At 49.8% G+C, this 27,893-nt stretch overlaps 1 protein-coding gene across 1 annotated transcript; it reads left to right on the top strand.

Annotated features, from left to right (window-relative positions):
- The first annotated feature begins 260 nt into the window (after positions 1-260).
- Positions 261-27,893, top strand: ADAMTS15 (ADAM metallopeptidase with thrombospondin type 1 motif 15). Its single transcript, XM_015067253.3, has 8 exons — positions 261-1,911; positions 13,803-13,935; positions 14,453-14,620; positions 14,854-15,137; positions 20,699-20,876; positions 21,917-22,098; positions 22,204-22,379; positions 24,347-27,893. Exons 1-8 carry the CDS (start codon positions 955-957, stop codon positions 25,119-25,121), a joined length of 2,853 nt encoding a protein of 950 aa, XP_014922739.3. The 5' UTR covers positions 261-954; the 3' UTR covers positions 25,122-27,893.

Genomic DNA, 27,893 nt, shown 5'->3' with positions numbered 1-27,893 from the left:
ATCCCTGAAAATTTAACCTCTGAACCAGCCCACCCAGCACACCACTGCCTCAGGGCAGACTGTAGGCCTACACGGGTTCGAGAAGGGTTCTCCGTGTTCCTGGGAATTCGTCCTTCTGACGATATGACATTTACAGGGACAATTCTTGGTTCTGGGTCTTTTAGGGGACTCTGTGATGAAGAAACAGGAGGGACGTTGCAACGGGAGGGGTGAGGCGGGCCTAGGATGGGGAGGGGAGGGGAGGGGTCAACGGTGAGTCTTCATTCCCAGCTCCCGACCCTAACTGCCTTGAGATAAAGGCCTTGACCCAGGGAGCAGACAGATGTCGATCGGGACGGAAGTAACTGGTGTGTGGGGGCACTGGGGCATAACGCGAGGGCAAAATGCGAACCGAGACTGTAAGCGTTGGTTTCTCTAGCCAGCCCACGCCTCCTGCCTCAGCTCAACGCCACTCCCTCCCCGCCAAGTGGCTCTTCGCTCTGGAGGCGGGACCGAGTTCTCCGGTGGCCCCTGGAGGGAGGTTCGGGCTGCAAGCTTTGGGAGGCTGGGAGGGGAGAGAGGGAGGGGCGCTGACTGGGCAGTCCAAAGAGGAGGGGGCCTTTAATAGGCTCGCCCAGCTCCTGGCTCTCAGCGCAGCGAGTGGCTGCGGTTCGAAGTGGCCCGGCACCTCCCTCTAGTTCTCGGCTGCAAATCTCTGTCCTTGCACTTGACAGCGATTGTACTTAAGCTCCCAGGGCGCGCTTTGCTTGGAAAGGCACAGGTAGGAGGCGCGGGCTGTTCGGTGCACGCTCACTGCTCTGGGAGGAGTCTCTCTCCCTTTGCTCTGCTTTCTGGGAGCTGCGGACTGCCCCGGAGGGTTGGTGGTTCCCGTGTGCCTGCTGCAAGGAGACTCGCCGGCGGCCGGGGAGCCGCGCCGAGCCCTTCTGAGAGTGCGGCAGTGCGCTGCCCGGCGCCATGCTTCTGCTGGGCATCTTAACCCTGGCTCTCGCCGGGGGACCCGCTGGCGGGGCAGAACCAGAGCAGGAGGTGGTGGTTCCCATTCGACTGGACCCGGACATCAATGGCCGCCACTACTACCGGAGGGGTCCCGAGGACTCCGGGCACCAGGGACTCATTTTTCAGATCACAGCATTTCAGGAGGACTTTTACCTACACTTAACTCCAGATGCTCAGTTCCTGGCGCCCGCCTTCGCCACTGAGCATCTGGGCGTCCCCCTCGCGGGACTCACCGGGAGCTCTGCAGACTTGCGACGTTGCTTCTACTCTGGGGACGTGAACGCCGAACCAGACTCCTTCGCTGCTGTGAGCCTGTGCGGGGGTCTACGAGGAGCTTTTGGTTACGGAGGCGCCGAGTATGTCATTAGCCCACTCCCCAACGCCAGCGCGCAGGCAGTGCAGCGCAACAGCCAGGGCGCACACCTCCTCCAGCGCCGGGGCGCCCCTGGCGGGCCACCCGGAGATCCCACCTCTCGCTGCGGGGTGGCCTCAGGCTGGAACCCCGCCATCCTGCGGGCGCTGGACCCTTATAAGCCGCGAGGGACCGGCTTAGGAAAGAGTCGCAGCCGGCGCAGGTCCGGGCGCGCCAAACGCTTCGTGTCTATCCCGCGGTTCGTGGAGACACTGGTGGTGGCAGACGAGTCAATGGTGAAGTTCCACGGCGCGGACTTGGAACATTACTTGCTGACGCTGCTGGCCACAGCGGCGCGACTCTACCGCCATCCCAGCATCCTCAACCCCATCACCATCGTTGTGGTCAAGGTGCTACTTCTCGGAGACCGCGACGCCGGGCCCAAGGTCACGGGCAACGCGGCCTTGACGCTGCGCAACTTCTGCGCCTGGCAGAAGAAGCTGAATAAAGTGAGTGACAAACACCCAGAGTACTGGGATACAGCCATCCTCTTCACCAGGCAGGTGAGTTAGATGATCTGTCACCTCTTTGGACCCAGATAACCCCATTTTCTTAGGGTCACCGTCCTTAGCTCTCCAAATGCCCTTTGTGCCAATCAAGTGACCCCGGGTTAAAATTTTGTTGATCTCCCCCGTCTCCCACTTTGGTTCTAACAGGGACAGTCCGCTCCTGGGCTCCGTGGAGCTTCGGCTCACGTGCATCTGGATGCACGTGGGCTGTCGGAGGAGCGCCCGCTACTTCAGAAGGTGTTGGCCTGGCGTGGCCAATCAGCGCCTCCTAGATCAGGCGCGGAGGGGCCGGAACCCAGGAAGTTGCCGCCCCGGAGCCGCAGTGTGCCTCCAAGGCAGATAGGAGGCGCTCTGAGGATGGTGTTGGAGGGGTCGGGAAAGGTCCGCCCCTATTCAACCAGGGCGTCTAAATCCTTCCAGACAGCTCTTCTGAGGCTTCTTTTCTCTTCTTGTGAAACTGGAAGGTGATGCAAGCGTTCCAGTTCGGAGCCTGGCTACATTTCTTCTGGGTAACATGTTCAGTTATCCTCTGTCCTGGGCCTGGAAAACCTGGATTGGGACGAAGGGAATCAATTGGGATATTTTGTGGGTTGAAATGAAAAAGACAGACTCAAGTACTGGGAGCATTCCGTCCTTCTTTGCTGCTTCTCCTGTACCCTTGTGTGCTGGGCCTGCCTTCTATTTGAGGGGATTCCAGTCCATACAGAGCAGGCCATCTAGTTCAAGCACCTGTTTGGAGGTTGGAGTTTCAAGTGGAGTTGCACTTGGAGCCGAGTTGGGTAAAATCTCTCAATTTTCCCATTTCCTTGTTGGCCGAGGGTGACCCATTTGCCCTGATGTGTGTTATGGAGCAGAGCAGCAGAGGTTACTTATGACACCGATTCACTGAAACTTCTGATGACCACACTTGACTGTAGGGCTCCAGTTTCTGCCCCTGGCAGTGTGCAGGTGGTGTGAGCTTAGTAAAGAGCATCTGGAGACCCCAGGTGCAGGACTGGAAAGGTACTGAGTGTTGGGAATGGAAAGATGGTCAGATCACAGAAGCACCTCTGCTCTTTGCTATGGCTTTATGAAAATTTACATTCACAGGTATTGTGGTGACTGGGTACGTTGAAGATTTTGGATTCTTGAAATTTCTCAGATTCATGGGACTGGGAGGAAGAGGGGCATCCAAGTGACCCGCTTCCTCTGATTTTGGGGGTTGCAACTTGAATTGGTGCCATGCTCTTGTTTTGTTATTGTCATAACCACGTCATTCTGGGAATGGCACAGAATCCTTGGTTACCCATGGGGCTCTCACTCTCCACTGTTTCCAAAGGCCACTCAGAGCTGCACTGGCACACACTGGGCTGGAGCTAAAGTCTTCCACACTAACCCATTTGGCACCGCCTGTCCCCTCCTGGAATTGAACTTCCTCTTTTCCCAGCCTTCTCCTCCCACCACCTGGTTCCTCTAGGGAGGTCTTTGGCCTGAGTCTGTTTCCTTGCACTCATTCTTCCAATTGAGGTCTGTAGAGCTGCCACTGCCCAGCCCCTGCACACACTGTCTGAGTCATGGGGAAACTGCAGAGGAGGTGGCTTCGACCTCTGCACACAGACCAACTCAGCAGTCAGATTGCTGGGGGGAGAAAGCAAAGGCCAAGAACAGGATATCTTAATGGGCAAAGCAGCTGTTGGCCCATCTGCTACCTGGGATGCCCCTGTGGAGGTCACTCAGTGCTTCTAACGTAACAGACCTCAGTCTCCACCGCTTTGCGGTTAGGTTGACTTTTGGAGCCAGCCCTAGAAAGAGGACTCCTGCTGGGAGTATGGGCCACATCATCAGAAGGATTCGCGTTTTAAAGAAGAAGCAATCAAGCAGCATGACAGCTTCTGTTTGTCAGTGGTGTCTAGACCCAGGGGCTATGCTAACCATGCATAATGGGTACAAGATGCATGGCCACTTGGGTCAGAAGCAGTGATGTGCAAGATGTGAATTTTGGAAGCTGTCCTTCTCTTAGGCTTCTAGAGGGCGAAGCCAGAAAGTGGGGAAGCTGTGTTGGCAGGACCAACATCCAGGTATGTGCTTAATGCTTTCGAGTAAACATCTCTGCCTCGCCTCCTTGCCAGCACAGACTTCAGGGCCTGCAGCATTCTCAGGGTCTTAGGAACTGCTCATTCCTGAATTCCCCTGGGGAAGGTACAGTATGTGGTGAGAACACGAGCCTGCAGCTGCTCTTTGTAGACAAGGCAGATGTGGTCTCTGGGAACCTGGAGGAGTCTCCTGCTGCACTCCAACGCAAGAGAAACTTGTGTTTTACTTTGTAAGGTTTAGTATTAATCCTTTAAGTCGGGTATGAACTTCCCTGATTATTGTAATGTTGGTGTAAGCAATGCTTTTTCAAACTAAAATGAGGATATATATATATATATATATATATATATATATGATATGCAGTAGGATTGCATATCTATATATCTATATCTATATCTATCTATCTATCTATCTATCTATCTATATGTATTTACAGTTGACCCTTGAACATGGGTTTGAACTGCATGGGTCCACTTACAGGTGGACTTTTTCCAATACAGTATAGGACTCTAAACGGATTTTCTTTTATGATTTTCTTAATAACAATTTCTTTTCTCTAGCTTACTCTACTGTAAGAGTACAGCGTATAATACATATAGCATACAAAACGTGTGTTAATTGACTGTTACTGGTATGTTTTGGTCAACGCTAGGGTATTTGTAGTTAAGTTTTTAGGGAGCCAAAAGTTATGTGTGGATTTTCGACTGCAATGGGGGTCAGTGCCTCTAACCTTCATATTGTGCAAGGGTCAATTGTATATGGTTTGTTTGGATAACAAGTTTTTAGAAATATGCTTATTTTGTTAATCACCTTTGGTCTATAATGGATCTTGAACTGTCAGACATCTTTAAAGTCACCTATTTCTTGGTCCCCCCAGAAAATTCTGAAAAATGGCTAGTGACTCTGATAGCACACAGGAAGGAAGCAGGGAAGGGTCAGTCTCCATCAGACTGTACTTCCTCCTATGAGGAAGAGGCAAGAACAGCACCTGTAGAGCTCCAGGTGCCAGGTACCTGAAGGGGGAACAGTGGGAGCATTGGGACTGATGGGCACTGGAGCACCCCCGTTGACCCACTGTCAGAGTTGCTGTGCATGAAAACAAGTCTGGGCCCAGGCTATGGGGAGACGCTGCTGTCCTCTTGGCGGGCAGAGGGAGGGGTGTGGGGTGTTGAAATCAAAACACTGGAAAGACATGACCCAGGGAGGAGACTTTGCTGTGCGCAAAGGAGAAAAAAAGAATTGATCATACAACAAATATTTTGGCAATTTGAGGAGTTTTCTTAAAGATTCGGAGTCAGTTCATGGTCTTGGAGAAGGAGCGCACATTTGATTCTGCAAAGCAATCAGTCTCCAGACTCATAACAGCAGGGTGAGGTCAGCACGGGATTGGAACCAGGATCTGTGGAGAATTACAGCCAGTCTTTCTGGGTGGACATTCATTTCCATGAGAAGACAAGTTTCAGTGGCTTCTTGTTGCCTTGGGCAGCAGGAATGAGGTATCTGGTGCTGGGGCTCAGTAGGACTGCATTTCTCTCGGTCTGCTCTCCCTTAACCTCCGATGCCTCTGCAATTTGGGTAACTTTGTGGCAGACTAGCTTTCGTGAATTTATTCTACATTTCAAAAGTGCTTACTGAGCAGCTGTTATTTCCAGGTACTGTCCTGGGCTGTGGGGGTACAGATATTACGATGTGGCCTCTGGCTCTCAGGAATTCACTGGATATCTGGGAGCCTGACAAAGAAATAGCTCATTACACAAGGGTGTGTTAAGTGCCATGGGGGAGGCATGAGCCCTCTGTTGGAAGTCTGGTGAGGGATTGTTCTTCTTGTGGCTAGAGCCAGGAAGGCTCTCTGAGGGAAGGGGACAAGGGACAGGTGGCAAGAAGGTATTGGGCTTGGGAGCTGGTGGTGATGGGAAAGGAAACTTGTTTCCTGTGTTGCAGGGGTCCCTCTTCTCCATTCCACCATCTGTTTTGCTATTTGTAACATTTTCTCCTTTGAACAGACTTTGTTTTTTAGGATTTGCAATTTGTGGTTTTTCTGCATGAGTATTCCTTCATTTACTTTATTTATTCTGTTGCACTTATTTTATTTTTATTATTATTTTTCAAATTTATTTATTTTGAGAGTAAGAGTGCACGAGTGGGGGAGGGGCAGAGAGAGAGAGAGACTCCCAAGCAGACTCCACACTGTCAACTCAGAGCCCCATGTGGGGCTCGAACTCATGAACCATGAGATAATGACCTGGGTGGAAGCTGTATGTTCAACCAACTGAGCTACCTGGGCGCCCCTATTCTGTTGCACTTAGTAGGACTGTATGCCGTTCCCTCCCCCTCTCCCCTCACCATTTTTTCTATGCTCTTGTTTCTCCTCTTTTGAGATTCTCCAGGGCAGGCTGCTTGCCATTGTTCTCTTCTCTTCTGTTTCCTTCATTCATGTCCTCACCTTTCTGCCTCTTAGTCCCCAGCTTGGTGCTTACCTTGTTTTGGCCTTGAGTAGTACTATGTTTTATGGGGGCACATGCATGTATTCTATACTGTGTAGAGAGGAACAGCACTCTGGAGGCTCAGTTGAGATAGAGGCTAGTTCTTTCTATAATAAATGACTTGCCATATGGCAGTGAAATTTAGCATTCAATTAAAAAAAGGTAATAAGGGGCGCCTGGGTGGCTCAGTCGGTTAAGCGTCCGACTTCGGCTCAGGTCATGATCTCGCGGTTCGTGAGTTCAAGCCCTGCGTCAGGCTCTGTGCTGACGGCTCAGAGCCTGGAGCCTGTTTCAGATTCTGTGTCTCCCTCTCTCTCTGACCCTCCCCCGTTCATGCTCTGTCTCTCTCTGTCTCAAAAATAAATAAACGTTAAAAAAAATTAAAAAAAAAAGTAATAAAATGATAACATGTGTTTTACACATATCTCCTAATACAATAAAGAGAGTTATAGTTTTGTCAGAATCTTTTGGAAGCTGGACCTTGGAAGATATTAGCAAAGAGGGGTACCTGTAGCTTTGGTATGTAAGAGTTTGTAAATCTTTATCACTGAATGGAAACTGAACACTACTTCTGGGAGGGAGGAGGGAGGAGGGAGGAAGGAGAATAGGAGAGGAAGGAGTGGAATATGGTTGCTCCCAGACTTGGAAGGTGATTGTTCTTCTCCCTCCTTCTTTTATTTATACCAAATAAGGAAGCCTATATTAATAATGGAGGATGGGGGAGGAAGTTTGGAGGAAGGAGTGTGCACCAGAATCTTTTTTTTTTTAATTTAAATTCCAGTTTGTTCACATAGAGTGTAATATTAATTTCATGTATATGAGTTAGTGATTCAGCACTTCATACAACCCCTGGTGCTCATCATGAGTGCACTCATTAATCACCATCACCTATTTAACCCATCCCCCCACACATCTCCCCTCTGGTAACCATCCATTTGTTCTCTATAGTTAAGAGTCTGTTTCTTGGTTTGTGTCTCTCTTTTTGATTGTTTGTTTTATTTCTTAAATTCTACATATGAGTGAAATGATACGGTATTTGTCTTTTTCTGACTTATTTCACTTAGCATAATATTCTCTAGCTCCAACCATGTCATAAATGGCAAGATTTCATTCCTTTTGATGGCTGAGTAGTATTCCATTGTATGTATATACCACATCCTCTTTATCCATTCATCAGCTGATGGGCACTTGGGCTGTTTCCATAATCTGGCTTTTGCAGATAATGCTGCTATAAACGTCAGGAGGAATGTGCACCAGAATCTTCTTCTTTCTTTTTCTTGAACGCTGGTTTAGACAGGAAGGCAAATGAGGTTTTCTCCCTCCTTTGGTCTTGCTGTCATCCTGTCTTTGAACTTCTTGGTAGATGTTTCTGCCACTCATGGTGCTTCCCCACACCTTGCCTTGATGCCTGGTCTTGGCTGTGTGGCACAATGGAAAGAACATGGACTTGGAGTCAGGCAGAGTTGAGTTTCAGTCCTGCCACTTGACTTTTAGCAATGGTCATTGAACGAATCAGCCACCTGGACTCCACTTTCCTTATCCATAGAAGGATAATGATGATGACAATGGTACTGAACTTAAAGGCATTATCAAGGATAAGTTACTGGGTATTCCAGAATAGGCACCTGTTGTCATCACTACCTTTGTGGTCTGTCAGTATGTTTGTTGTTGTTGAATAATTATCTACAGATCCTTTGCCAGAACTTACACTTGGGATGGCCCTGTTTTAAAGCATTCTGTCTCATTGTACTTGTAAGTACACTTAATACATGTCTGTTTTTGTGTGAAAACTATGGACTCAGCACATTCCACTGACTTGTAAACTCCTTTAAGCAAGGAGTGCTGATTTGTAGGGGCACATGAACCCCAATGTTTATAGCAGCACTATCAACAATAGCCAAATTATGAAGAGCCCAAATGTCCATCAACTGATGAATGGATAAAGAAGATGTGGTATATATACACAATGGAATACTACTCAGTGATGACAAAGAATGAAATGTCACCATTTGCAACAGACATGGATAGAACTGGAGGGTATTCTGCTAAGTGAAATAAGTCAGTCAGAAAAAGACAGATATTGGGGGTGCCTGGGTGGCTCAGTCGGTTAAGCAGCTGACTTCAGCTCAAGCCATGATCTTCAGTTTGTGAGTTCAAGCCTGCATTGGGCTCTGTGCTGACAGCTTGGAGCCTGGGGCCTGCTTCAGATTCTGTATATCCCTCTCTGTGTCCTCCTCATTCTCTGTCTCTGTCTCTCTCTCTCAAAAATAAATAAACATTAAAAAATTAAAAAAAGAAAAAGATATCTTATGTTTTCATTCGTATGTGGAATTTGAGAAACTTAACGGACCCCAGGGGAAGGGATGGAGAATTATTTTAAAAAATAAATGAATCTAAAAAATAAATAAATGAATCTAAAAAAAAAAAGACTTTTGTGTCTTTGTATCCCCTCCAGTGGGCCGTGCATGCTGCCGTTGTTCAGTATGTATTCATGGGAGGAAGACACTGATACTAGTGAAAGGAGTGTGTGTAGCTCTGGGTGCTTAGGTAGCTCACCTCCCTTCCTGGGGATCATTAACTCAGCATTTTCAGCTGTCAGGCTGCAGGGTTGGGAGGGGTCAGGTTCTTCTGGCATTTCGTGTTGGCTCTTTGCCATCAGCTTTTGCCCTGGAGAAAGGAGAGGCCCCAGCAGGGAGCCAGCAGACAGGGTGCACAGGAGGGACGGGGTCAGTGTGTCAGTGCAGGTGTGGGGCAAGGAGCCAGGAGCTTGCTCAACCAGGAAAGGGGTGCAGGCGCTGCTCTAATAGCACTCTTGGCAGTCAATCCTGTCATTCCCCTCTCCCCAGGCCTCTCCCTCTTCAGTGGCCAACCTGTGCCTTGGGGGCTGAGGGTATGGGCTGGAAAGTCTTGCCATCTTGAGATTCCCCAGCCCCTTCATCTCTGGAAGCAGTACTGATGTGAGGGAAGCATTCAGCTCTCAGGCGGCACTTCTGGATTTCAGTGTTCACTCTGCCCCTCCCTTCCTGTCTGACCTTGGGCTCACTGATCCTGGGCTAGTAACTTACCTTCTCTGAGCCTCATATGTAAAATGGGGCCTGACAATGGCATCTCCCTCATAAAGCTATTGTACAGATTTAAGAACTAATACAGGAAAGCTCTTAGAACAGTGTCTGGCACCTGGTAGCAGCTCAGTGTCAGCTATTAACATTGTATTCGATATGTATCCTCTCTTGAACTGATGATTTCCAGAAAAAGCTTGGTCTTCCTGCATGCTTTGGATTTCTCTTATTCTTGTCTTAGTTACCTTGGTCTCCCACTGTAACACCATTTTGTACATCTTGAGGAATTAATATTCTAGCGAAACCCACTCTGCTGATAGATGTTTCCAGAGTGGGTTCTCTTCTTCACCAGGCATCCCTAGTCCCATTGCCCAGACACCCAGAATTGCTATTTTTTCCCCTTCTTCTAGCAAAGCAAGGCCCTCCCATGCTTAGGGATTACAAACAGAGGTAGATTTGGGGTTGGATGAGGAAATACAGAGATGCACGCCAGAGATTCAGATGGGAAACAAGTTAAAGGCACAATATTAATCCAAGCACTGGGTGGTTTTCAACAGTACTTATGCTATCCTAACTAGAGTGCTGTGGTTCAGACCAAAGACCCCTGCTGGCCTTGGTATCAAAAGAGTTCAGTAGCTCATTCTTTAGTTAATAGCTGTATGGCTTTGGGTGAGTTCATGGAGCTTCAGTTTCCTCATCTACAGAGTGAGAGGTTGACTCCCAAGTTGTGTGAGTACAATACTTGGAAGCTGCGGTGTGGCCATGAATATAAGCACTGGCCCACATGCTTACAAGTTCATAATGAGTAGGAAGTTGGCTGCATGAGAACACATATCTTCTGCTGCATTAAAAAAAAAGTTAATGTGCTTGATTTTTGTGCGTCCTCCACCCCGTACTGCTGGAAAATATGAGCATCTCAGTATGTGGCTGGGGAAATGAGAGGAGGTGGGAAGGAAGGCCACGAGGAGTTGTGGTGAGGCGTGGAGGGAGTGGGCATGGTAAATGTGGATTGGGCAGTGGATTGGGCCACTGCAAGGTGCTTGCTTTCAAGTCATGGCTCTCCAATCCTAAATTATTTTATGAAAAGGTACAGTGAGAAAACAATAACCTGGGAAGACCAGGGTCTTGGCCAAGATGATTCTTGGGTCATCTGGAACAGCAGCTGTAGCTTCAAGGAGAAATGGCAAATTACCAGAAATAGTGAGGCAGGTAGGGGCTGGGTGGGAAGTGCCTCCACCCTCCAGGCAGAAGAAACCAGAACAGTTTCTATTTCTGGAGACAAGGGCCTGAGCTGAAGAGGTTAAGGCAATTTGAGTGCATCTGAGTTCATTCCAGAAGGGTGGAGACATTCAGTGCCACAAATGAGGCACTACTGAGCCCTGCACACCCGCCTGTAGGCGTTCAAAGAACTAAGATCCAGCAATTCTTCATTTGAGTCCCTGGCTGGGGGAAGAGGGCCAGGCAGAGCCCCTGACCCCAAACAGCTGCATCTTCCCACAATGAAGACACTGGTTACTGCAAGCCTGCTGCTCTCAGCTACACCCTGACCCTCAGGAAATCTGCCGGCTCCTTCCTTGTTCCTCTTGTTTGATCCAGGGAAACCGGGATTTCTTGATGGAAAGAACAGGTTGCTCCTGGCCAGGAAGGGTCTGCAGCTGCATGTCTATGCTCCAGAGAGAATCCACCCTCCCGGAGAAGAATGGAGGCCTTTTTTTTGGCTTTAAGGACCTTCCAGCGGCAGAGGCGGGCTGCTGGCCAGTGGAGCTCCAGTGGCTGCTTAGACCCCAGTCTGAGCTGTCAGTCTGGTCTCACCATTTCTGCTGAGCAGAGCAGCAGATGGGATTCTGAATGTCCACATGGGTGACCTTCACTTTTCTGGGAGTTCCTTTCATGGATTAGTAGACAAGATCATCTTTAGGGTTCTTTCCATTCTAGAAGTTTATCATTGTGTGTGTTCCTTTCATAACCTACAGGGCCAGAAGGGGCTGAGCACCCTGGGATCAGGGAAGGAGCAGAGGAGACTGAGGCCTGAGGAGAGAAGTGACCCGCCCCAAAACACACATCTACTTAGTGGTGGGGCCAGGGCCAGAGTCTAGGCTTTTCCATTCTTGTTCCCATGCCTTTTCTCTTACACAAAGCCCGCAGTGAGTGTGCATGGTGGCCCCAGGATGGTGTCATGTTTGTCCTACAGGCTCTCCCTATGGGCTGTGGCCACTAGACGAGAATTTTCAGAGACCCCTGCCTTAGTGGGGAGGCTGTACTATAGTGTCTAGGGATGAATGGGCCCAGCCCCCTCCCCCTTCCATGCCTCTGTGCAAACCTCTGTTCTTTCCTTCTTTGTCCCCTGCCTTCTTCTCCCTCCGTTCGCAAGCTGATCCGTGTGACCCTGCCCTGTTCCTCAGCAGTTGTGTTCCTTAAACTGCTTGTCAGGTGAACTTCCCCTCCCAGGTTTTGATAGCAGTTCTCTTCTAGGTCTCAGAACTCTGAAGGAAGGAGAACTTTCTGGAAGAGTGAGCCTTTGGAAAGGGAAGAGTACTTGGAAGAGAGGGAGTTTGAGGTTCACCCTGAAGGGTTCCAAGAAATGGCAGACATGCCACATGTGAGCCCAGGACAGCCGATCAAGGCCAGGCGTCCACCGCTCATGGTTGACCTGTGTATTCTGGAGTCTGATTACCCTCCCAGTTCTTCGGCCAGAGTTAATGCTCATTAGGAGGTGTGACTATCACCTGACCATGGGAAGCCAAGTTTGACTGCTCAGGTGGTAAACTTTGGAAGGCTCTGGATTAAATTTTGCTGATTTTCTGTACTATGACCACTTTTCCTCCTATGCCTCCTGGCCCCACTAACTCTGCTGCCCAGCTGTTCCCCACCATCAGCATGTGCATGCACACGCACGTGCACAGAGCCCTAAAGAGAAATAAGATTGAGAACAGCTCTGGGTGTGTTTATGTGAATGCCTTGGCTACCACGGAGAACACACACCACTCTTTCTCCTGGGAATTCACTTAGGAGTCAGCTGTGACATGGTGCAAAGAATGCTGGTAACCAGTCGTACAGACCCCAGTGCACATCTCCGCTCTGTGACCTGGGCCTCTCTGAGCGTCAGCTTCCTTGTCTGTGGAAGGTGATAATAGCAGTCATTCTTCCAGTGGGATGTTGTGAGGATTAAGTAAGGTCATGCACGTTAAGTACACACACGATGTCAGCATTTAATAAATCATTGCCATGATTAACTGTGAGCATGGGCCTCAGTTTTCACCTTTGACAAATAGGTATAATGATGTATCTGCCTCCTAACACTCTCTGGGGGATTAAAATGAGATGATACATATAATAGTTTCTTGTAAACTGTGAATGAAGACAAGGATGTAATGGAAAGAATACCGGTATCACTGATTCAACAGTGTCTTCTCTATTGTGATTAAGTATCTTGTCCTGTTTCCAACTCCTGGGCTCTTAAGATATGTAGGTGCATTGATGGCTCAATAAGTTTATTAAGATATCCATCCCCAGAAGTGCTTCCCATCAGGGTTGTTGCAGGAAGTCCTAGTTTCTGATGCAGGTTTCAGTACAAAAAAGAGGGAATGTCTTCGGTGGCAGTTCATTTATTTTTTGTTCCTAGCAGTCGCTGAGCCAGTGGTCCCTTTGAACTTCTGTAGCCAGTTGAGCTATGTCTGGATAGGAGACTGTATCTGCCTCATTCTGCCTCCTCCCAATTCAAGGAAGCCAAATCTCTGGCTTGGGCGGGTCCTTGGCCCATGACACTTTGGCTGAGAATCTGAGCTTAATTCACGGTTGTCCAGTCACTCCGCAAGGACTGAGATTGCTCAGAGCTGACTCTGGATGAGGAACACACTTGCCTTCCACTCCCACCTGCCTCAGTTATCCATGACTGGAACCTCACCCAGCTGTAGGAGTCGCCATTTTCTGGTTCGGAAGTCTGTCTCTATATAAAGCAATGACCTTGTAGTTTAATTTTGTACCTCCTAATTTCCTCCCACAGGATCTCTATGAATAGGATTTGGGCACAATCTTCTCAGTGAGCCATAGGGCTTTCTTCCTGATGCTTCCTCCCTCAGTCTGGGTTGATTCTATGTGTAGCCTTGCAACCCTCTGAGAGAAAGGACCTGTCTAGGAAGGTGCTGGACTTCGCTAGACTGGGAGTTGGGATGAGCTGAGCATCCCATAGGATACCTTTCTTTCCTCCAGGCTCCTTCTGTACCCCATCCTAATTTCTGCCTGGCTTCTTGCTTCTCCCCCACCCTGGCAGGACCTGTGTGGGGCCACCACCTGTGACACGCTGGGCATGGCTGATGTGGGCACTATGTGCGACCCCAAGAGAAGTTGTTCTGTGATCGAGGATGATGGGCTTCCATCAGCCTTCACCACTGCCCATGAGCTGGGTAAGGTTGGAAGGTACTCTTGGGTACGGGGAGGAGAGCTCCCCTCTGGGGTCCTTTTGGGTTTGCCCTGGGTGCTTTGGTCAGGGGGTAGACATCTGTCTTTGCTTCCTCATGTCCTGAAGCTTTAGGGATCCTTTCTTAGGGTCAGAGTCTGCCTTAGCAATCGCTTGGTTTTATTTTTTCTGATTGCCCCAGCCCAGTAGGCCAGCAATATTGTCTGACACAGCAGTCAGAGTATCTCATCAATTAAGCATGAAGGGGAGAATATATTAGATAACACTGCTGCTCTCATTGAGCCCACAGCCTGATGGACAGGACAGAGAACACAAGAACACTATCTTAACATTTGCAAAGTAGTCAGTCCATCACTAGGTAGAAATGACCAGCCTGAAAATTGCTGACATGGGCTCTCTAGCTTCCTCAGCTGAACCGCCCTCCCCTCCCCTCCACCCTGCTGCTTTAAAACTGCATAGCCCACATCCTTCTGCCCTCTGAGTCCTCTTGCCTCACCCCACAGGCCACGTGTTCAACATGCCCCATGACAATGTGAAAGTGTGTGAGGAGGTATTTGGGAAACTCCGAGCCAACCACATGATGTCCCCAACACTCATCCAGATTGACCGTGCCAATCCCTGGTCAGCCTGCAGTGCTGCCATCATCACCGACTTCCTGGACAGTGGGCATGGTAAGCCAGGGTGACAGAGGAGGGACTTCGGGGTTGTCACTGGAGTGACTGCTCACTACCTCTCTGCACCTGTCCTCTGTTACCTAAGGTGTGCATGAGCCCAAAGAGTTGGGTTCTCAAGGGAGTCCATTCCACTGGCTCTTGCTTCAATGTCTCCCTATCATTCAGACTCACGGCTAGCTGAGCTCACCTTTCTCAACTCATCTTTGATGAATGTCCTTGGCTCCCTGTAGGTGACTGCCTCCTGGATCAACCCAGCAAGCCCATCTCCCTGCCTGAGGACCTACCGGGTGCCAGCTACAGCCTGAGCCAGCAGTGTGAGCTTGCCTTTGGTGTGGGCTCGAAGCCCTGTCCCTACATGCAGTACTGCACCAAACTGTGGTGCACTGGCAAGGCGAAGGGGCAGATGGTGTGCCAGACCCGCCACTTCCCCTGGGCAGATGGCACCAGCTGTGGCGAGGGCAAGTTCTGCCTCAAGGGGACCTGTGTGGAGAGACACAACCTCCATAAGTATAGGGTGAGTGTGCTGGAGCTGAGCGGGAGGCAGGGGGTGGACTCGGAGGCCTCCAGCGGGAACAGGTTTGCTGTGTAGCCATAATTGTGTCACATTGCTGCACTGTGCCTCCATTTACCTGTCTGTGGTCCTATCCCCTTCTTGACTCTAAGCCTGGAGGCAAGAGATATGGTAGGTCAGAGAACTTGGTGAGGCCTTAGACATGTGAGGAAAGTCTTTCATGTGGAATAAGGGGGCCCAGCCCTGAGTTCTGTGCCTCATCCTACCTGGGGAGGAGTGAGCACTGAACCCAAAGCCAATCACTAGATATTTGGCATTCCTCACTTGTTGGCTCCTTCCAGCCTCCCCTTATCAGCTATTTCTTTTTCTTATGATAATGATGACTAAATTTATTGAGCACTCACTCTAAATTCTTTATTTAAACTTTTAAATGTTTATTTTATTTTTGAGAGAGAGAGAGGGAGAGGTAGAGAGACAGACAGACAGACTGTGGGTGGGGGAGGGGCAGAAAGAGAGGGAAACACAGAATCTGAAGCAGGCTCCAGGCTCTGGGCTGTCAGCACAGAGCCCAACACAGGGCTTGAACCTGTGAACTGCAAGATCATGACCTGAGCTGAAGTCAGACACTCAACTGACTGAGCCACCCAGGTGCCCCTATCATCTATTTCTGAGTGTGTTCTGTTTCCAGGGAGCTCTGGGCCAGAGGTGAACCAGGCTCAGAACTGAAAGGAAACAGACCTTTGGGCAAGCTTCAGTAATTTGCTACATTCCAAACCAAGTTTCTGTCGTGATTGTTTTTTGAAGCTAAGACATAACTGAGCAAAAGTTATTTTTTTCATGGTGAAAAGAATAATAGTTGATTAAGAACAAGTTTTAAACCCCACATATTCTCTGAATATAATAAAAACTTTATATTCTTCTGGTCTGGGGGTGGGGTCACAAAGGGATTGGGACTTTGTCGGACAGGAATAAGCAGTCCATCCTCTTTCTGGATCCTGGAGATGATGGTCCCTTCCCCATCCTTGTCTTGGATGCAGAGGGCCTTGCCTTGGGGTTTTATGTACAGGGGGGCAATATAATACAAAAGCATTTGCCAGCACTTTATCAGTTGCCCTGAGCTGGGTTTGGTACACAATTATGTAAAATCTTGTTCTATGTTTTGGGAACATATATTTAATTAAGCCTTTGACCATTTATTAGGCATCATCCCACTGTATTCAGAGAACTATGTGAGGTACTGTGTGGTGGTCAGTGAAAGAAATAAAACATGGGTTGTGTCTCAGTGGGCTCACAGTCTAGTGGCGAAGCTAGAAATGTCACTGTAATCCAAGACCCAGAGAGGCATGTATTCAGTGTTAAGATAGAAGTGTGAAAACGTGTCATGGGGGAATAAGGAATGAGAGATTAATGATGACTGGGGGGGGGGGGTCTGAAAAAACTTTGGCAAGGAGGTTGGATTTGGAGAGGGACTTGAGGAATGAGTAGGGTCTCAACAGGCAGAGATGGAGCAAAGTCAGGGAGGTGGGGCAAGCTGGAGGGGTGGACAGGCCAGAGCTATATGGGAAACATCTTTGGGGGTGAGGTTTGGGGCTAGTCTGGGGTTGCCTTGACCACCAGAAGGTCCCGAGGACAGGCCAGCCATGGCCAGCTCCTTCTCTTGGGAAGAGGAGTCTGGAGGATAAAGATGTTGCCCAAGAGGATACTGGATATAGGAAATGTGATCTGAGAAGACAGTATTTCCACATGCTTTCTGGAATTCTCAGTCCATCAACAGCAACATCCACCATATCCTCAGTCTCTTTTCTGGACATTCCCTTCACCACCCTGGCCCTTCACAAAGGACACTGCCCTAATCAGCCGAGGTCAAAGCACAAAGCTTATCTTACTGATCACACAGCCCCAGTGCTGCCCTGGGATCTCATTTGCAAGAATCACACTCTGACTACCAAGGCCCTGTTGTCCAGCCCTCTAGTTTTGGACTCCAGCAATTCTTCAGTCCCACCTGCTCTTCCTGTGCCCTCACCAACCTCCTTCTTGAGCTGCAATTCCGTGGTCCATTGTTAAAATCACTCCTTCATGTACATTCGTGGCTCCCATGCCCCTGCCTCTCTCTGTCGTACTCGCTAGGATAAACCACTGTCCTGGTGGAATCCAACTGTCACTCAACTGTGCAGGTGGAGGTGAGTGTGGCTGGAGAAAGACATGGAACCATGCTCAGTGGGTTCAGCTTAAACTAATGGCCTGACAACTTAGGGGGGCCTGCAATGCTGCTCAGGAGTCATATGGTATTTTATTTCCTTTACTGCATTCGTCCTCCCAACATCCTAAACGATTATGTCACACCTTCGCCTCTCTCTGCCATTTCCAACCCTTTCTCTTCATTTCCACTTTTGCCAGTAGCCTTTCTTCCCATCTCATTAATAAAAAAACAAGCAATCAAGTAATCAGAAGAGAACTTCCACCAACTCCCACCACCACATCCACTGTCTGTCCTGCTTCTGTGCTTGTAATCTCTACCTTTCCTCCTTTGCTATGGATAAGCTGCCCACATTCTCATATGGGGCCTGGCGGTGCAGTGCTTTGTGCTTAGGATAGTATCCCCTCTATTCAAGGAAAATGCTCCATAAATTCTTCTGTCTCTCTCCTGCAGTGTCAGATTTCCCCTCTCTTGAGTTGAATCATTTCTATCAGGATACAAACTTGCTATAATTCCTCCCATCTTAAATAAAACTTCTCCTGATCCTACTTCCTCTCCATAAATCAAAATCTATCTCTCTGACTCCCTTTACCACAAAGTTCCTGGAAAGAGTGGTATGAAATTTCTCTCTCCAGTTCCTGTCTTGCCATTTTTCTCTGGAGTCCATTCCAATCTGGCTTTCAGTCCCACTATTCCTCTAAAAATAACTCTAACTAAGGTCGCCAAATGGCCTCTACACTGCTTAAGGCAGTGATTGATTACCATCCTCATATTGTCTGACCTGTTAGCAACATTTGACACAGCTGATCACTCTCTCCCCTGGGAACACAGGCTCGGGTCTTGGTTTCCCTTCTCCCTACTGGCTGCCCCTTCTGGTCCCCTTCACTGGCTCTTCCTCATATTCTTGTTTTTCCATGTTGGGCATTCCAGCTTTCAGTCCTTAGCTCTCCTCACTATCCACACTGACTTCTTAGGTGATTCATTTAGGCCAATGGCTTTAAGAACCATTTACACTGATACATTGAAGACTCCCAGATGTGTATCTCCAGCTCAGACCTCTGTCCTGAACTACAGACTCACATGCCTCACTGAATCTTGATTTCTCCATTCAGATAAGCATCCTAAACATAACATCTGTAAAACCAAGCTCCTGATCATCTGTCCTGAACTTGCTTTGGCAACTCCATCTTCCCGTTGCTCATGCCAACCCTCTGTTCTCTCACACCCGCCCATCTACTATTTCAGCAATTCCTGTTGATTCTATCTTCAAAATAGGTGCAGAATTGAACTATTTTTCCCACCTTATCTGCTTCCACCCTGTGCCAAGCTACTGTCAACTCCCCCTTGGATTCTTGCTCTTGGCACCCTAGCTGATCTCCTTGCTGCTGGTCTTACACCTCACAGACTGTTCCCAACATAGAGGCCAGAGGGATCCTTTAAAATGTAAGTCAGGTCATGCCACATGCTCAGAACCCTTCAGGGACTTTACTCTGTGTGCTCTGGACAAGTGAGTCCTCTATCTGCCTTCATCTCCTGTTTCTCTTGCTCATGTGATGCTGGAGCACTCCAGGCCCGTCCCTCCTTAGGGTCTTTGCGTTGCTCCCTCTGCCTAGAATGCTCTTTCCCTCCTATCTGCACAACTCCCTCCTGTACTTCCTTCAGGCATCTGCACCACCGTCACCTCTGCAGTGACGTCTCCATGACCCCCTGTAATGGAGAGCAGCCCACCTCACCAAGGCCTTCTCCACCGCTCTCTCCCCAGTGCCTGCATTTAACCGCTTCTGACACTATATGCCCAGGCCTATTTTTATTGTCTATCTTCCCCTGCTGAGATGCAGTCATTTTCAGGGCACGGATTTGATGCACACAGCGTTGACATGGAGTAAGAACTCAATAGGTATTTGGTGAATGAATGGCACATGGCAGGAGTGTTTCCTGTGAGATGAATGTTTTCTGTAGGAACAGGGTGGAAAAAGTGATGCAAGTTTAAAAACAACAACGACACAACAGCATCATCTCAGAAGCTGCAGAGACAGTGTTAAGTACTGAAGGAAAACTGGAGAAAATGAGGTGTATACACAGACTCTTCAGTTTATTAGTGGTCATGTCAGGCCTTTGAGAGAGCAGCTTCCCAGGTGTGATGGGGACAAAACCCATATTACAAGGCACCGAGGAGGGAGGAGGTGGAAGGAGCGAATGTAGAGACTCTTAGCAAGTGAAAGGCCAGGAGGAGGTGGGGTGTTAGTTGCAGGAGGAGGTGGGGCTAACAGCAAGTAATTCTTTCACTGGATGAGAGACATGTTGACTCAGTGAAGCAAAAGCTATCGGACAGAAGGGCAGATAGAATAACTATGCTGCATGTATGCCTAAGTTAAAGTATTTAGATTACATGCAGCCAGTTCCTGATTAGCTCCATGCGGGTTAGTCACTTTGGATGATGTATGAGAGCATTTTAATCCCAGGCTTGTACAACTAGGCCGCTTCCTTTGTTGCCCAACTGATGTGTGTTCAGGGGATGAAAACTCGCTTTACTGGCATCCTAAGAAAAACAATAATGAAGACTATACCGTTTCTCTCCCCTCTCCACCCTCTTGAAAAATGAAACAACACTGCATGGTTCACCCTGAAGCCAAACAAAGTTTTGGGATTGCTTTGTAGTCTCCTATCTTCATTTCCTCTGAGCACAAATGTTAGAACCTCTTGCAGTGAAACTTTCTCAATTTCAGCCCGATTGAGCTTAAGATCTGCTTAAGTCTGGTTTGGAGAGGAGTCTGGATTATGGATCATTTATAAATAAAAATATTCAAGTATCTATGGCAACAAGGTTTTCTGGCAAGACTGGGGGCCCGCCCCTGCCTTAGATTTAGAGACTTTTGTCAATACGCTAAGAGTAGGTAAGAAGAAATCCATCTTGCTCGGTGGCAAACACAGTGCTAGGAATTTTCACACACAATGTATCATTTAAATCTGTCTGATCTCACACCTGAGTATTACTGGTCCCATTTTTGCTAATGAAGCACCTTAAATTTAAGGAGGTTTCACCCCTTGCTCAAGACCACCCACGTGGTGAGGGCAGAGATGATGACAGAACTTGGCTATCTGACCCCATAGCCCAAAGGGGCTTGTCTTCTGAGTGGCCTCATTTATAACTGGGTGCAGTTGGCATTTGCTACTGACCAGGTTGAAGTGTTCTGTGGGCGCTGTGTGGACCCTGACCATTTGCTTGTCATTTTCCCCTTATGATCCACAGTGGACTTCATTCCAGTGGGACGGGATGGAATGGTGGGGGCTGTACCCGTGTAGCTGTTCTGCAGGCTCCCGGTGTGCGTCCGGCCGCTGCAGGAGTATGACGGACTCTTTCTCATAGGTGGACGGTTCCTGGGCCAAATGGGAGCCCTACGGCCCCTGCTCACGCACCTGCGGGGGGGGCGTGCAGCTGGCCCGGAGGCAGTGCAGCAACCCCACCCCTGCCAATGGGGGCAAATACTGCGAGGGGGTGAGGGTGAAATACCGATCCTGCAACCTGGAGCCCTGCCCCAGCTCAGGTGAGGAGGGGAGGGCAGTGTTGGCCTGTGCCCGGGGACATCGAGGCTGGAGGGCACCCCTCCCTCATCCTCCACACTCTGGATACTTCATGGCTGCAGATTGACAGCAGTCAAGATTCTATCCCCTAGGACAAAGTCTGGAAGTGCAGAGGAGCAGATTCCTCTTGGGATCATTTCTTCCCCACTCCCCTTGGGCAGGGGTGTTTTCTTCCCCCTACTTAGGCTGGGGGGCTAAGTGGCCCAAGAGAGTGACACACTAGATGTCCTCTTAGTTAATTAAGTCTCGCAAGCCCATCACTCTTAAGCAGGGACTCTTTATCCAGGGTCCATGAGCTTGGAGGGGAGAAAGTTACATCTCTATTTTTACTAGCCTTTTTAAATTTAAAATTTATCATTCCCTTCAGGAGTAGTTTAGTATAGTTTTTACTAATCTTTCTATCTAAAATTATTATTTCTTTTAATTAGCAAACTGCAATGCTAGTGGCACTACCTGCGACTTTGTCCGCAGTAGAGATCTTGGATATGTTCATAAGACATTTCAGTTATTGCCATTTCTCAGAATGCCATTTCTTCTCATCACTACTTGAAAATGACGGTGGTTATTAGACTCATTATTGAATCTTGTTATGTATTGGGCTAACAAGGAGCACACATATCACAAATATGTTTTGAAATATATTGATAGTTGTATATCAGTATAATTAGTATTATTTGTCATTGATGTAATTTATTTTATTCATGTCATAACATTCTGAAAATAGTTTCAGAAGACTCTTGAAGGATTGTGTAGCCCCAAACTGTTTAGGGTGTCTGTTATGGAGGGAATTGAAGGCGGCCCATTGCTTGGGGGTTGTGTGATTGGCTGTGACCTGCATCCTTTGGTCCTAGCCTGCTTTAGTTCTTTGAGAAGGGATGAGGATAACTCAGATGAGGGTAAGAGGTGTTGAAGGCCACAGGCGCTGAGCGCCCTGGGGAGGAGGGCTCTCTCTCCCCCATCACTCCTCCCTTTAGCTTCCTGCCTGTGCTTCCTCCCTCCTCAGCTTCCGGCAAGAGCTTCCGGGAGGAGCAGTGTGAGGCTTTCAATGGCTACAACCATAGCACCAACCGGCTCACTCTTGCCGTGGCATGGGTGCCCAAGTACTCAGGTGTTTCTCCCCGGGACAAGTGCAAGCTCATCTGCCGAGCCAATGGCACCGGCTACTTCTATGTGTTGGCACCCAAGGTGAGTGAGCATGGGGCAGGAGACCAAAGCAGAGACAAAGTCTTTGGGATGCATCTGGCTGAACTGCCCTTCTTTCCTTTTCTCCTTTTCCTGGGGGCACTGCAGGTGGTGGATGGTACACCATGTACTCCTGACTCCACCTCGGTCTGTGTCCAAGGCAAGTGCATCAAGGCTGGCTGTGATGGGAACCTGGGCTCCAAGAAGAAATTCGACAAGTGTGGGGTGTGTGGGGGCGACAATAAGAGCTGTAAGAAGGTGACAGGCCTCTTCACCAAGCCCATGTGAGTTCTGGGTCCTGGAGCAGGGGGAGGAGGGCTGAGTGGAGCTGCCCCCAGGTGGTGGAAACTTGGGTTAGACTGGGGTAAATGGGCTGTGCCCTTGGTGTAGGGGCCACTCAGACTCTTCTGGGAGTATGATATTCAGCCAGCCAGCCAGGCAATTGACAGAGATGAATGCTTGAGGAGTCCACCACTGAAAAGGAGATGATATTTAGGGAGATGGCAGAGAAACATTAGAGTCTATCTAGGGAGGTCTAGAGTAAGACTGGCCAGTGTTCAGATCTCAGTTACCCATTTTCTGGATGATCTTGAACATGTGACAACATCTCTGGAATTCTGGATTTCCTCACTTGTATAGTGGGCCTGACATGAATATATTTCCTATTGTGCTATTGTGAAGATTAAGGGTGTTACTCTAAGTAAAATGCTCAGTGTAGTACTTGGTGCATAATAAATGCTCACCAAATGTTCATGATGATGATCACAAAACACAAAACATGCCTGGGGACAAAATGTGACAGCCTGCCCATCTCCCGGAGCCTGAGGCCCTGGCCTCAGGGATAAGATTGAGGTGAGAATGGCAATAAATGGCAAAGTGAGTGGCTAGGACTGATCGATTCCCTCTTCCTGGGAGATGTGTACAGGGTCAGCTGAAGAAATGTCTCTAAGCCTCTTCTATTCCCACCTCCAGAGCCCGGCTTTCTGAAGTCCAGCAGGTTCCCTTTTATTTTCAGGGGGAATGTGCTCCTTTGGAAAGTCCTGCCTCAGGTTCTGGAAGGAGCTGGAGCAAGCAGAGTCCCTGAGGTCTCAGTTGAGCAAGGCTATGGTTGGCTCTGAAAACTTGGGGGGCCAGGTGCTAGAAAGGCCTAGATGGCTGTCCAGGAGCCTCAGCTGCCTCTTCTGGACACAGTGCCCTCTGCTGGGCCTGTAGGTGGGCAAGTTTTCTGGGAACAGGTGGCACTGCAGGTGGGTGGTGTTCACAGGGATCTGCAGGGGGTGACCAAGTGGAGAATTAAAGGTAAACACCCCCCAGACTTGCTTCACTGGCTAAATGGCAGGCACTCCTTTCATGGACTAGTGGAGCTGGAAGGAGACTTAGATATCATCTAGTTTGACCCCCTCACTGTATGGGTGAGGACCCTGGAACCCAGAGAGACTGATTTGTCTGAGCCACCAAGGAGGTGGTGTCCAAGCCAGGGCTTCATCTGGGTGCCCGACTCCAGGGCCAGTGTGTCTCATTACGTCTAGCCCCAGCCTTGGGCTCAGGGACTGAAGCCTTGTCTTCTGTTCCTCCTCTACCTCCTCCTCCTTCTCACAGTTAGTATATATTGAGTGCACTGTGCCATAGGCTCTAGGTGCTTTAATGAGGTATGTGTGATTATGATCTCCATTTCACAGATGAGGCAACTGACAAGCTAAGTGACTTATCCCAGGCCAACAGCTAAGCCAGTGATAGGGATGGGTCTGGCTCCAAAACCTGTGCTTTACTCCTGCCCTAGAATTCATCACCATGTAGGGGTGTCTGGGTGGCTCAGTCGGGGAAGCATCCGACTCTTGATCTCAGCTCAGGTCATGATCTCTCATGGTTTGTGAGATTGAGCCCCACGTTGGGCTTTGTGCTGACAGTTTGGAGCCTGCTTGGGATTCTCTCTCTTTTTGCCCCCAAAATAAAGACATATGAAAAAAATTTAAAATAAAAGAATTCACCACAGTATAAATATCCTGAATAAAAAAGGCCACAGGGTGGTACAGCCAGTGTATGTAGCTTCAGATGATGTGGTGACAATCTGAGGTACTGCCTTCCAGTTTGTGTGCCCCCCCTGACCTTCCGTGCTGTGGTTGAGCAGTCTCTGCCATCTTGGTGACCTCCTGCAGGGGTTGTGAAAGGGGCACCAGCTATGACTTTAGAGGGGGATGAGGGCATTATGTCCAGGCAGGTGTCTAATGTATGATCCCCTTTCTCACCACAGGCATGGCTACAATTTTGTGGTGGCCATCCCTGCGGGTGCCTCGAGTATCGACATCCGCCAGCGTGGCTACAAGGGGCTGATTGGAGATGACAACTACCTGGCCCTGAAGAATAGCCAGGGAAAGTACCTGCTCAATGGGCACTTCGTGGTGTCGGCCGTGGAGCGGGACCTGGTGGTGAAGGGCAGCCTACTGCGCTATAGTGGCACGGGGACCGCGGTGGAGAGCCTGCAGGCCTCCCGGCCCATCCTGGAGCCCCTGACCGTGGAGGTCCTCTCTGTGGGCAAGATGACGCCACCCCGGGTCCGCTACTCCTTCTATCTGCCCAAGGAGCCTCGGGAAGACAAGGCCTCTCACCCCAAGGACCCCCGGGGCCCCTCTGTGCTCCACAACAGTGTCCTCAGCCTCTCCAATCAGGTGGAGCAGCAGGGCGACAGGCCCCCTGCACGCTGGGTGGCAGGCAGCTGGGGGCCTTGCTCTGCAAGCTGTGGCAGTGGCCTGCAGAAGCGGGCGGTCGACTGTCGTGGTCCCCCAGGGCTGCATGTGGCGTCTGCCTGTGATGCAGCCTATCGGCCGGTGGAAACAAGAGTCTGTGGGGAGCCCTGCCCGACCTGGGAGCTGGGTGCCTGGTCGCCTTGCTCGAAGAGCTGCGGCCGGGGATTTAAGAGGCGTCCACTCAAGTGTTTGGGCCCTGGAGGGCGGCTGCTGGCTCGGGACCAGTGCAACCTGCGCCGGAAGCCCCAGGAGCTGGACTTCTGTATCTTGAGGCCATGCTGAATAGGACTCTCCTTTTCTCCTTCTTACTCTCTGCCCAATTGGTGCTGCCAGTGTTCTGACCAGCTGGAGCCATGGGCAGAGGGCAGTGGCTGGGGGTCCATGCCATGACGTCACCCACTTCCAGGGACAAGGACCAGGGACAGGGGTGAGAGGTCCCCTCCTCTTCCCTGGCCTCGGTGGGGGAAGCCAAGGGACTAATGCACAGTCTACCTCACGCCGGGCTCCTCCAGGGCCCAGTCTCTGGGAGAGGCTGAGAGGTGCGGGCACTGGGTAGAGGCGCCGGGGCCCGGTTTCCAAGGGACCTGGAGGATGGGCACCTCCCAGGAAGAACTTCAGGGACCTTGGCCCCCATCAGGGAGGCCACAGGCTGCTGGAAGAGCCATGGCCCAGCAGCTTGGCACCCTCAGGTGGCCCCGGGGGGCTCTAAGCCGTTTCTGAACAGGCAGGTTTTTATGGTGCTGTCAGCCCACCTTTTCTTTCTGACTGACAAGGACTGAATAATGAAAAATGGCTGCGGTGGGCAAAAACTGGTGGGAGAGTGGGATGAGGTATAACTGGAGCCTGGACCACCCCGTTTGGGAAGAGGTATATGTGTAGGGGGAGTCTGGAGGTTTCTCATCGGTTTTCTACTCCTGGCCCTCCCTCAAGAGCCACCCACCTCTTCTCACTGTGTTGTCTATGACATCAGGCTGGTGGGAGGGCTTCCAAGTACATGCCCTCTGACACATTGCATATAGATATAGGAAGCCAATAGGGAGCCTACTGCCTTCTTCAAGAGGGATCTGACCATTAAAATAAGATACAAGGGATGATGGATTCTGTGGTAAAGCACAGAGTTTGAAGAGTGACGTAGGGGGTTCTGTATCACTGGTGGCTGGGCTTGAACTTATGGCGCACAACACCCTGGGATGGGGAGGAGGAGGCCCCAGTTCAGATGGCTTCTTCCTCCAGAGAGGCAGGTATAAATAGGGCTGCTACCTTAGCTCTGTGTTGCCTCAGAGAACCTTCAGAGTGGCCATGGTCTTGTCCCCACTAAGAAGGGCATGGGAAATGCACAGAGGGCTAGGTGCTGAACATCCACATGCCTGCAGGTTGGTTTTCATCTGGCCAGCTACATATGGTCTGGCTTTGGGCACATCACATGACATTGCCGTTGGATAGTGGGGTTCACTGTTTGCTACCTCAGGCTATGCTCTCTGGGAACCAACATTTGTCCCTCCCCAGGGACAGTGGTGACCCTGGTGCTTCCAGCAGACCTGGCTGTTGTCCTCCATAGACTGAGCTGCCCAGACACAAAGATGATTGTGTGGTGCATTGTGTCCTGCTCCTCATAGCCCAGCCAACCACCCACTGGTGTTCCAAATATGAAGACAGGATCTCTCTCCTCAAGTGCCTTGGGGACAGGTTTCAGGTGACACCAAGAATCAATAATCTGACCCAGAAGCCCTTGGCAGCCACAATGGGAACTCTTGTCTATCCTGGAAACATGTTGGGGATATAGATACCAGGGTGTTTCCTATAGCTCCACATGGGAAGATGTTTTGGAGTTAGCAGTCTTTGGTTAAGCAGGGTATTTCTTGAAGGTGCAGCTGCTCCAGCATGTACATGGGAGATTCTGCTTCTGAGTCAGGTAATATATACTGGACTTTAGCAAGGTGACATCAGAGCAAGTATCTTCCCCGGGAAAGGGGTTCATTCCTTTTGTTTGGCATCCCCTAATAGCCAGAACCCACAAACCAGCCATCCAGGCAAGCCTCTGGGATGGTTTTCCAAATTCCAGCCTAACCCCAGGCTGAGCTCTCGAACAGCGCTCCCCCAGAGGGGCTGAGGGCATGTGGATTTCTGAGGCAGGGCTGCAGTCACTTCCGAAGACTGAAGTGAGGAGGAATCTTCCCCCCTGCATGGGTGAACACTGTGGGGCTGCAGCATCAAAGGGAACCCAGGGCTCTAGGGCAGATGTGGACCCCCACTAGCCGACGATAGCACTGCACCCTGTGCTTGGTGCACCCATCCTTGGTGAGGAGGTGGTGGCACAGGGGCTGTGCAGAATGGGCAGGGGAATGGGGTGGGAGGGAAGGGAGCTGCCATCAGTGGGGGTGACTGGCCCCCTAGCAGAGCAGCTTTACAAATTATTTCAAGGAGGGACAACCTATCTTGTTCCTGACACAAGCTGGGTCTCAGTGCTTTTTTCTGTTGTGATGTCTTTCTTCTTCCTTTTTTTTTTCTTTTTAAAATAAGTATGACCAAGACAACTTGGGAGGTTTGTCTGATCCTTGACCATTTTGCTAATCCAACCATGCTCTCCAAGGCTGAGCAGAGACAAGCCTCAAGGTATAGGTTTCTGGTGATGGGATAAAAAAAAAATTAAGGTGGTATCTCATGTCTGTGGAAGAGGAGGGAGATTCTGTGGGCTCCAGAAACTTCTTCCATGGGGTGTGGACCTGTAAGGATCTGGGCTCTGGAGCCCCCTGCCTCCTCTGCCCTTTGTGTGCACTGACTAGAGGAGTCCAACCTTGTGAACCTTGCTGTGCTGGAGTAGAGGGCTGGGTGAGCTGGGGGGCTTGGTTGTTCCCAGCCCGGGAGTTGGCTCCCAAAGGCACTAGACACTGTCACTTACAGAGCCCCCTTTGTGTTTGGTTCTTTTGCATTCCACGTGCTGCAGAAGGATGGAAGGACCTGGGTACTGGCTAGGCTGTGTATACTGTGTATACATGGGAACTGGCTGCTGCAGGGACAACAGCCTGCTCCTAATAAAGTTGTAAGTATTTAAAA

This window comes from Acinonyx jubatus, chromosome D1, assembly GCF_027475565.1.
Source record: "Acinonyx jubatus isolate Ajub_Pintada_27869175 chromosome D1, VMU_Ajub_asm_v1.0, whole genome shotgun sequence".
NCBI classification, from domain to species: Eukaryota; Metazoa; Chordata; class Mammalia; order Carnivora; family Felidae; genus Acinonyx; species Acinonyx jubatus.
The sequence above is the reverse complement of the archived record's forward strand: the minus strand, read 5'-3'. Positions and strand labels throughout refer to the sequence as shown.